General features: G+C 37.9%; 1 protein-coding gene across 1 annotated transcript in view; it reads left to right on the top strand.

Moving 5' to 3' along the window:
• LOC5567105 (katanin p80 WD40 repeat-containing subunit B1) overlaps nucleotides 1-4623 on the top strand; it is a 56878-nt gene extending 52255 nt beyond the window's left edge. Inside the window, exon 6 of the mRNA XM_021845876.1 lies at nucleotides 3498-4623. Within this exon, the coding sequence (XP_021701568.1) occupies nucleotides 3498-3735 (238 nt within the window). The 3' untranslated portion in view covers nucleotides 3736-4623. The remainder of the gene's footprint in view (nucleotides 1-3497) is intronic.
• Nucleotides 4624-12056: the final 7433 nt, after the last annotated feature.

Below are 12056 nucleotides of genomic sequence, written 5' to 3'. Positions count from 1 at the left end.
GCTGAAAGCCAGGATTCAGTGAAACATGCAACCGATACTCTAGAGTTACGCAGGAGATCCTTCACTTCATCCAACTTGGATGAGTTTCGTGCACATAGACTCTGAGCATTTCCATGGCAAACGTTCAGCTTTCCAGGAAGGAGAACGGCATTCATTACTGCACCAGGAATGTTCATTGAGGTGTGGTTTGGTAACGATGGCATCATGTGAAAAAAGGGAAGCAGTTTTTAGGGGGCTGTGAATAAACTACAATAGACGACATTGGTATTTTGCTACTATAACAGTCTTCGTACAAACACAATTTACAAATCCAAATACAATATTCAATACACATTAACAAATAACGAAAGTGGACGATGACATAACTCGATTACTTAGCTAAGAAACTGATCCAGCAGTACATCCGAGTGCACGGCCATAGGCGGCTGATCGACGGAGCGCCTCACCATGACTGTCCCCAGCTTCGTGTACACCGTTGATAGTTTCCCAGCTTTCTTCAGCCGCAATGCTGTTGCCTTTATTTTGCGTGCAGCGACAGTCAGGTTCTCGTTCACATAAACTCGCCTTGAAGAATCGATTCCTAGATGGCACAGCTTTAGATCTCGTTTAAGTAAATAGCCGCTGTAGAAGTCGTCACGGTCATTTCGTAGCGCAAACTGTAATACAATTAGACCATCGTTTTGGGTACTCGGTCTCAATCTCCGTACGTCGACAGATGGAATGGATCCCTTCTGCAGATCTAAGTACTTCCACATTGCGTTGAAATAAGATGTCAGGTTTTCGTCCTTGAGATACGGGATACCACTCACAATTAGCTCGTTCCTGTTTTGGAGATTGTCGATATCCTGCGATATAGCGCCCACTCTTTCGTCGAGAGCACACAGTGCATCTTCGTTGCTTTTGAGCTTAGCATTGCAGTCCGCCTTGAAGGAGTTGATGTCGTGGAGAACAGCTTCAAGTTTCCCATCTAGATCAGCTTTTACTGTGTCTATTTTTCCGCTGATGTTGACACTAATTTCCTCGATCCGTGCTAGTGTCTGCGCAAACTGATGATTCATAGCTTGCATTACGGCCGCCAACGTCAAAGGCTGGGGGACTTCATGAACATCGCCATCCGATCGTATGCGCTTAGCAATGTTTTCGTTGCTCTTGTCACTTGGTGGAGTACGATGTAGCGACATTTTTGTTTCGTACTGTGTTTATCGAGGAGCGCAATGTGTAGGTAGGAAAGAGACCTCACACTGATCGTTTTATGGCAAGCTTGTAGATGCACAGAAACAATGTCGGCATATGGTTCAGGATTTTGCAACTGTTTTATTGGTCCAGATACAATACGGCGGAACTGGATAATACGTTCACGATCGCGGAAGACACTCAGGACTTTACTGGGATTACTTCGAGGTATTAAAAAACGATTACATTCCACTAACGCGAATTTGCATAGCTGAGCCACTATTCACAACACATAGTAGCGCCAGTGATTTGTCTCTTCTAACCAATCAATTGGTTGTCAAACTGAGCTATTGAGCTGCTGAAAGGAACTCCATGTCTCAGCTATGGAAATGATGTAACATGCTAATACAAACCAATAAAATGAAATGAAATGAAATGAATTTAGTTGAATATTAGGCAATAGTTACTAGAATATGATTCCATACAATGAAAAGGATCAAATATTCAAGTAACAGGACTGTTAAATGTCATGAAAATCACGTGAATTTGGCAACTGAATATTGCTAATATTATCGTTCTCTGTGATAAAAGTAATAGGAAAATATTTTTTTTGTTTCCGGTGACCTTTTCCAGAACTGTAAGCGAGTTTTTTTTATTGACTTAGTCATTTTTTCGACCTGGTCACTAAAAAGTCACTATTTGCAACAAAAAATCACTAATGTCACGTCAATGTCCAGGTAAACATTAATACTGTTTTTTTACGGCTCGGTAGCACCCGTGACAATCCTTACAAAAAATTTTAGAGGACTCATAAAAAAGCGTGACGAAGGGGGGGGGGGGGTAGTGTCGAAAAAGTCAAAATTTAGTGTGACATGATTTGTGTATCAACCCTTATCAATAGTGATATCAGTGGTGATTCCATAACGTCAAATCCACTTGTTCATGAACTTCTACAACCATTATGCATCTAATAAATAGAGAGTTATAAAAACGACTATTTCAATCATCTACTGTTTGATTTATAACCTAAGTATGCAAAATTATTGATATGTTGAAATGGAATCAGTTTTTAATTGCTTATGCTTAATATTAATCTTATGCTTTCCAACACTCAACCGACGGGATGTCTAGTAGCGTTGTGAGCCACACTAACACACTCACAAAACATGAACGGTGAGCATTCCGCGTTGCGTATACCCCCCCCCCTGCCATGAACCGACGAATTGGCGATGTAGAACCAATTAAATAAATGAACCATCAACGTTAGGCGGCATCCACAAATTACGTAACGCTCTAGGGGGAGGGGGGGAGTAGGCTCAAGCGTTACGGCTCATACAAAAATTCGAAATTTTTCATACAAAAATCGTTACGAAGGGGGGGGAGGGGGTCAAAAATTTCCAATTTTAGCGTTACGTAATAAATGGATGCCGCCTTATACAAATTTTCAAAATCAGTTTGTTTTGGTCGAAATTTAAGTTATGTTCAAGAAAATCTATCATTGAATTACACTTGCTATCTGTAATGCGATTATATATTTTCATGAGTAATTGCCGATTTAAATTTGTATATTAAAGTGTAGGCAAGTAGGCATCAATGGATTCGACTGCTTCAACAAGACTTGACTTCAAATAATCCTTGTTTTTAATTATGAATCGTGGTTTACGGCTAACCAGCCGAGTGGAAGTTTAACAACTACCAAAAAGCTAAACATTACATATAATTTGCAATTGGATTAGATGGACAAATTGATGTGAAGATTTGCGAAAAAGTTACACGTCTTCTCAGTGAGAATCGAACTCACGACTCCCCGATCTCTAGTTGGGGCGCGTTACCACTACGCCATGAGAGGACTCATGAACGCAGAAGTTAACCTGGATTCGTTTCAGCTCAATAATCACGTGGTCCTTTTTCGCAAAGCGCACCTCTTTCGGAAGAATTAGATGCCCATCCAAACACAACGCTTTCTATATATATCCAATGCCTAGCCCGAGAGCGCATTATTTTTTAGGTATAGGAATAGCACACTACACTAGCCAGCAACTGCGCTTGCTGAGGTTTCTATTGTGTGGGCTTCCAATGGGTCGCGACGTTCTCAAACGACCGGTTACGGAACATGAGTCCGTTGCTCGATAAATACTTGTTTTTAATTATGAATCGTGGTTTACGGCTAACCAGCCGAGTGGAAGTTTAACAACTACCGAAAAGCTAAACATTACATATAATTTGCAATTGGATTAGATGGACAAATTGATGTGAAGATTTGCGAATCATGCTCAACTATTCCTCATCCTAAATATTCTGCTCTGCTTTCTTATTTTTTGCAGCCACTGTACCCGAGCCTGCGATACGTTACGAGTGATTTTGACCACGTTCCTGCCGGTGATTCGTGAAAACACCGACCCGTGGGGTGCCTGCACAATCGGCGTGGACGTCAGCCGCGAGGAGCGCGTCAGTAAATGCATGGAGTGCAAAACGTGGCTGCTGAGGATACGAACCTTGCCAGAGAATCCGAAAATAGGCACCAATCTGCAGCAGCTGCAAAACATGATGGTCGACTTATGAGGCACGAGAGAGGTAAGCGACTTGCTTTTCTTTTGATTTTTTTGTATGGTTTTAATTTATTAATTTCCGTTATGATCAAAATGATTGTGTTTTCTAAATTTAACGAAAAAAATCGTGAGAGTTTCGTACTCATAATAGTTGAAACGGTAAAAGAGGTACGACTTGTCCACATTTAAATGAAAAAGAAACAGAATCCCCGCTAACGCTACTAATTTATTTGCAAGCAAAACAGCAACAAATTCTACAAAACTGTATGATTTTAATCTAAAACGGTTTTTTGTTTTTATTCATGAAGCAAACGTAATATATTTTAAACTAACGTAGATGCAATGAAGGAAAATGCAAAAAAAAAATCGTCGATACAGATTAATAATAAGACTGAACATTTTAATTGAAAAATCAACCTACAAAAGATCATCCTAATAAGAATAATACTGCTACGATAATATAGACTTTTATTAACATAAGCGAAAGAAGCAAAATCATCCTATAATATGCAAGCGGAGTAACCAAATTCACGGCTTTTTATATTTGATATCGGAATATTTTAGCTCAATCGTAGGACTACTGTTGGCGCATTAGCATTAGCCAACGAGGTACAACTCAAACGAAAAGAAAATAACACGAAACGGTGATTTACTTAGTGCTTTAAACAAAAAAAGCAACATGCAATAATTGTGATTAACACACCATTCGTTTCCTTGATCTTGTTTTATAAATCGGTTTCAACGTATGCTTTCCACTTACTTACCTTTGTACTACCTAGTTGATATAGATGAATAAAATTAAAACTGCACAGTTTCGGGAAAATCATGTCACAAAATGGTGAAACAAAAATGCATTTAACAGTAAATAGTAGCCGGAAAAAAAGTATATGAATAGCAGTAACTAACCGTTGTCAGTTTTGTGCAGTATCCCGGAAACGCTTTCGGTCTCATTTGTCCAGTATTAGGTATTTTTTGACCCATCATCGTTCCATTGTTTGTTGGCATACACGGTCCTTATGCGCATAACGTACCCATGTATAAAGGAAATACCATAGAACATGGGATAATTATGCGAATGGGGGCAATACATGCATCCACTTGTTCAGTATATCCCTCAACTGTAGACTGTCAATATACTACCCGAATATTCATTTTTTTATTGGTAATCCCATAATTTACGAAGGTTTTTCAACGTTTGAAGTATGCTATCGTTCTATTAGTTTGATTTTTTATATTTTCTTCTCATTTTCGCAACAACTTGAAAATGTCGTTTTCCAAAAGTTACAAGCTAGCATTCAACATTTGGAAAAAAATAACATACAAAATAATGTGCTACAATATAATTCGTACGGTCATGAAATGCTCTACAATATGATTCGTCAAAAAACATGAAAGCATTAGGCCGTTTTTTTTTTTGAAAAAAAAACACGTATTTTTACGTCGTATTTTGAAACAACGCTGTTTTTACGTCGTTTTTTTGAAACAACGGGTTTTATTTACGCGGTGCGTAATTTGGTTTTCTCCCTGGGTACAACGGGCACTAAAAGTCTGGTTTGGACTGCTTTAAACAAAACAAGGACAAGAGCGGGTCTAAACTTTGCAAAGTTTGCGTACATAATATTTGAATCCCCTTTTTGTGTCTGTTTGATTAAGACAAACCAGCCGGTATGAAGAGAATTAGAATTTCCCTATCGATAGTAGGAGCTATAGTTTGTTTAAGGCTATTGGAGAGTATACTTCATAACTAGTTCTCCTTTCTGGAACCATGAAACACACTAGTTACACTGAAACACAACAATCTCATTCGATTTTACGGTGTGCCGATCGTAGCAAGACTCGATAAAAAAATACAACTGATGAAGAAAACTTAACTAAAATGGCTTAGTTTTTTTTTATATAAATGTACCCATTTATATAGGTACTTAAATATAAAAAATAAACCCGTATTGGAGTGTATATGCACACACATATTGGATCCGTAATGCCTAGAAAGCGCTTGAACTTTTATAAATTAGATGGTTATGAAATGCCTTCATACTATGGATTATGATAAGTCTTCAAACTCATTATAAGACGTTTAGTGGTATTCGAAAACAACGTCAATATATTTAAAATTCATGTTTTTGATAGTTACACCTAAAAAAAGCGTAACCAAAAGTATCCTTGATCTATTTGTTCAAGAATCCTTCCAAAGGTAAATAAAAGTTATACAAACCCAGTTCAAAGTGGGTCTGTATAAGCTTTTTAGTATGTTTTTTTTTTCAGAGCCTCTGTCACTGTTTTACCTTACAATTTGTGGACTTATGCCATCAAAACGGGCCCGCAAATAATTGCTGCCGTGAATCACAAGTCAGTCCCATCTGTAATTTTGTCAGAATTCAGTAACTATCCGTTATCGGTAATCAGTAATCGCATAACAGTTACTCTTTAGATTTCCGTCCCGTATAAAACAGTTCTCGCGTATAATATCATACAGGCGTATCTGCGGCGATCGATTTCTCTTCGTCGATTTTCTCTTTGGATCAATACACGAGATTCAATCGATTTTCGTAATATTTCACGATATAGCTTGTCGAATGACGATGAGTACTTCTTACTGAATCAAAAATAGCAGTTGAAAACAGTCGCAGTTCGTTCATTCTAACCACCTATAATATGTACTGATTTTACTTGAGAATTCAAAAATTATCTTAACAAAAATTAGCCTATTTTTATTATTGATATCTTGCAACGCAATTTCCACCTACCAAAACATTTCTCGATTACTTTTTCAAATCGACGTAAGTCACTTTCATACGGTTTTGAGAAAATAATTAAGAACAATCACAACCTGTCTTTTCAAAATGTTTTAAAATGAATAAACTTTTTAACATTTTTTCGCCGTGTACGTCGCTTAAATTTTGCATACAATCAGCTCGCATTCAAAAACTAGGTAGTTGCTCTTGTTTCCCACAAAAAATATTTATAACTAAATGATAAGCCGTTTCATTCTACCAGTGTAAATCGGCTCAAGTAGTGTTTTGTTTAGATTCATGGTTAAGTCACTTTGTCTCTCCATACAACGGAGCGGTGAAAGTAGCGGTTAGGTAGCGAAAGTTGAAATCCTTACTTACGCCGTTTTGTGATTCCGGAATTAAACGTTTTGAAAGTGAAAAATCTAGTTGGGTGAGAGCGAAATGTGTGGAATTTTGTTTGCGAAACACGTAGGATCGATAAAGTACAGTTCACTTTTCTGACTTGAGACTATTTGAATAAGTTTTCGAGATTTGATGTTGAATTTTTGCTTGGTGAATTGGAAGTTTCGTGCGACGCGCGATCTGAGACCTAATTTTCTCTACGCGCTCAGCGCGATGCATGCCGCACAATACTTTGATCCACGCTACAATTCGCTGCTGCGACGAAGAAAATCAATGCGTGCACTCTCATCGTAAAACGCGCTGCCTTGTATCGTACACGCAATTCTGTTCATGTGGTAGAAAGCTTTTTTAACTACAAATGCGAGTGTGTAAGCAGCAAAGCGTCAACTTTGGCCGGTGCACAGTCTTGCTACATCAACCAAATTCGATTAGTGCGAGCGTACGGATGGGGAGGCAAGAGAGAAGTCAATCTACGAGAGAGATCCATTTTGCTGTCCTTTGCGCCTTCAACATCATTACGCTTGAGGTATGAAGGCGCAAGCGTGAATTTTCAGGAGGTAGGAGTTTTGGTAGAATCCTGTAGTAGTGCTATATAAATCGTTACTGATGACCCGCATAATTTCACAATTTGCTTATGTTGACTAATCATTAATCGAAAAAGTTTTGGTTGAATTGATATATCAAACTAAACAGCCCGATTAACATCTGAAATCTTAAAAGTTTGAATCAACTGAAAGACTAAAAGAAAATTATATTTGAGAACGAAGTAGTAACAACTGGCTACACATTTTAATCAACGTAAAAAGGGGTTCAATCCAATGTATAGGTAATGGCAAAAATGAAATAACACTAAATTAGAAGTGCACAGTGCATTGAAGATATGTATTGATACCTTTTCTGGTTTTCCAGTCTTCTGTTTTTATTTTGGCGAGTTCGCATGGAGTTTTTGATGGAAATCGAGTTCGCAGTCTGTCAGATTCACAATGCTTCTAACAGATAGGACTGCCGTGAATCGCAAGTCAGTCCCATCTGTATTTTCGTCAAAATTGAGCTGAGTTCAGCTCTCAACATATCTTCCCATGCTCTTTCAGCTGCACTAATGAGATAATATGATTTGTTCGGAAAAAATAGGAAAATAAAGGAAAAATTGTTCCATAACTAAAAGTAATCGCATATCAGTCCCACTGCAGATTTCCACATCGTGTTACATAGAAATGAACCGTGTTTTGTTCATCTTTATATTTTTCTCGAAAAGATATTGTAGTGAAAAGCAAATTGTGAAAGTTTCATTAAGATTTGAACATGTTCCATTCCTCTGGATTTCTTTGAACATTGGGACTGACTTGCGAATCAAGGCGGTGAATTGATATTCACGGCTGATTATCAACGACGCGTAAAAATCTCAATGACAGCCTACTTCGCCTTAACCTTCACTGATTGCGATTACCAATAATTTTAACTTCCCAGAATACGCATAACGTACAAAAACCATTCAATTGTCACCACAACCTCGTTAGATTAAATAAAATACAAAAAAATCAGTCACCTTATACAAATAGTATCGTTGAAACAGAACACATTGTTTCATATAACCACGCAATACTGTACAAATCAGAGTTTTAGTTTTATCCTTTTGAATGTTAAAAAACACATGACAACATTATTGTTTTATAAATATTTTACGCCAGCACCCCGTTACATAAATTTGCTAAAACGAATGACACTCTTCGTAAACAAATCAATTAACACGATTTGATATAGTTTCAGTAAGCCTTTTTTGCAAAAAATATTACCATACAATATCAAACGCATATTCAATATAAATGTATATAAAAATCGCTTCACGCCCATTACTAGTTTATACGTTCATTCACTCATTAGTTCATCAACCCACACAATAATTTTATAACGCTTTGTTGATTCGCACCTCATCCCAGAAGATATGTAAGAAGTGATGTTCGCTCCAAAGTAACCCCAAAAATGAAACTAATATCATTAAAACAGTGAAGCACCATCCAGCATGGTTAATAATTAGTAGGTTATTGATAATATTTATGAATAAAGAATAAAATAACTCACGCGACATTAAAGTGCCTTCAAAAATCAATCTTCAATTACGAAGTGAGAGATAAAAACGAAACATACGAACGCAGTAACAGCAAATGAAAGACAAGTGAAAGCATAGTGAGATCAAAATGGAATCATAGATAGAAATTGAACGTTGTTTTGTTTTTTTCATTAAAGCAATGGATTGCGATTTTTCAAGGTGGGCCATCCTAACATCCGAACAGCGTATCATGTTTGTGGAATGTGTGATGATGATGATGATTGCTGAGTCCTTCTTAATTTTGACGATAGTTAGGATGAATGAAAAAAAACAGCTTAGTCAGTTATTTCTGTGAAAACAATGTTTTAACAAAGATGAGGAGAATAATTGCTACTGTATACACTACAACCCACTCAAAAATATAAAAAAAAAACATTGAACATATTAAAACCATTCAATTTGTTTAACTTAAGAAAGAAATCCTTCGGGAAAAGCTCGCTTTTATTTCTGGTATCTGGGGATTCTTGCATACTTTGTAATAATATCACAATACGACTATGTGTATGGTATGTGAACGTCGTGGCCCCCAAAGACAACATTTTTGTACTAGTAAGACAATTGAAATTGAAAAATGTGTTTTTAAAAAACTTTTCCCGAAGTTTTGCACAAAAATCAATTGAAAGATAACGTTCAGATTTGGTAGTAATCAATCTAAAAAAAAACACGACCTTATTCATTTACGATTTACTTTACCCACTTGGCCCACGGTTCCTTATTCGAAAATTACGTTGATGATGCGTTCGCGCTATACGACAACAACAGGCGCTGGATTTAATGTTGATGCCTCAATTTTTATTCAATTTTCAGTTCATCCCTTTTCCTTCTTGGCTCAGACCGACGACACCCTAGTTGGTATAAAGGGCGGCTTATTTTGCTTTGATGTGCCATGCTGTTGATCTTACCGTTGCCACCAACCCAACCAATCAGCTGCGATCAAGATCGACAGGTTGCTCGCACTAGTGAATGAGCGGATAGCGATCGTAATCGATGTGCTTTGTTTATGTTGTGAATTATGGGAACGGTCATTATTTTCTCCCGTACGAGCACGATACGATAAGGATATGAGAAATTGATTTTTGATCAAGGTAGTAACGTGTGTTAAATGATCCCTCCCTCGTACGCGCTTCGCGTCGGTGGCGGCGTCGAAAAAGGGCATGTAATTTGAAATCGTTTGCTTCCGGTCACGCAAGGAGGTCTTCGTTTCTTTTGTCTGCCGGTGTTCAGTTGATGGCTCTCCCACCGGGCACCGAACTGACTGCATTTTGGCTTCAGAGCCACAGCGAGCGAGCCCAGCGGGATCATACAAAAGCTAACATGTGTTAGACAACCGAATTCTGATGGATATTTGCTATACGTTTCCGAATGACAGCGCTCCATCCCCGAACAACGACGGACGGCGCATGGTCTGAACACTGCTGGGGTTCGTTGTTTTCCGAAAAAACCAAATAACCGTTTGGCAATTAGCTCGCATAGTGTATAACATGCTCATAAAATATCCTTACTCCTACTCCGCATGGTTCTTTCTAAATGGATGGGTGATTTCAGTGTTCAATATTTCGAAATTTATCAGCTTTATGTTTACTACCCTAGTTTATTGCATGTACAGTTCAAAAATGAATTGCAGGGTCAACAACAGTCCCAACGCTGCCTTATGATGATAAAACATTGTTTTTATAGGTAAGGGAAACTAAATATGGTATGTTATCATTAAATTGCGGAACAAATTTTTGTCCCAAGCATGAAAATAGCGCTATTTAATTTAGGGTTGTTAAATATTTTTGTGTTTTGAACCGGTCTAGTGCTCATATAACAGTGGTCATATAAAATATTTGCTAAATAGTTTTTACGTAGCAATAAGAGGGGTGCTATTTTAATTTCGCTTGGCGAATTCTTCGTGCCTAAAAATCGGGTGCAATGGAAAACACTGAAAAGTTTCTATGTTAATGGACAATCGGTGTTCAGATCAGACTTGTAAATCAGTCATGAGATAATCATATAATCGTTTCCTGATGCACAAAGGCACCAAACGTTGTTTGAGGAAAGTATTAACACAGCAACATACTGCAGCCACCACCACCGGGTCAATTTCTCACGATTCGGTTTAGTTCCGGAGCAAACAACGTTAAACCTCCCGTTCTCGTTAGTGTTTGCATCAGATGGCATTTTCCCTACAGCGAACAAGTGCACTTCTGCGCCTAACAAGTGTTCCGTTTCCGTGAACTCGATTCATCAACCACGTGGTTCAGCAGTCACAAATGTGCGTAGCTAATCGAACCTGACGAATACTATCAGACTCCTGGCATAAACGAACATGCATTCCATGCTTTGAATATAATTTAATTAATTTTCATTTTTTATTCATTCCGGATTGGAATACCTGCCAGCTTCATGGAAAAAGAGGCATGAAATTTCCAACACATATTTTTTTACCCCTTGCTTTGATGGCTTCACTGCGCAAGGAGGCGCTCGAAACAAGTTTGCAGAGGGGGTGTACAAGCCGCATATAGTTGTTAATAGCTTCTTTTTTTCAATTTAAAGTGAACATTTACGAAGCCAGCGTTACGAATGAATTATTTTTTTTTATAAAGGGTAAAGAAAATGGATTTTTTACAAAATTATTAGAATTTAATTACCATTATTGAGTTTTGATTTGAATGTTTTACTGAATCCAGAAGCTATCAATCAATGTACAGCCAGGGATTGAATCCTGAGAAAATTGAGAGAATCTCTCACGTATCGCTCTCTGTAACTATCATAACATGCTGCACATTATGAGAGACTGTTTATCGTATACTGCTACAAGTTTGATCAGATTGGGGGGATAGTAGTGCATGATAAAACCCCTCTAAACATGCTCCAAGCCTGGGGGACACTGTTGTTATTGGAAGTTCGTGGATTGTTTATCGTGCCAGTAAAGAAAAACACCTATCCCCAACGGTAAACAAGCGAGAAAAATGGATTTTATCATCGCTCTCTCGTTGGGGCTCTCGCTCGCTGCTTCCATTTATCAGACTTGTTACACCTTGCGATACAATGACGATCGTGGACCGCAACAGATGGAATGTTTTTCTTTGCTTGCTTTGATCGTGC

Source organism: Aedes aegypti, chromosome 1 (genome assembly GCF_002204515.2).
Source record: "Aedes aegypti strain LVP_AGWG chromosome 1, AaegL5.0 Primary Assembly, whole genome shotgun sequence".
Classification (NCBI taxonomy): domain Eukaryota; kingdom Metazoa; phylum Arthropoda; class Insecta; order Diptera; family Culicidae; genus Aedes; species Aedes aegypti.
This window is presented reverse-complemented; position numbering and strand designations above follow the sequence as displayed.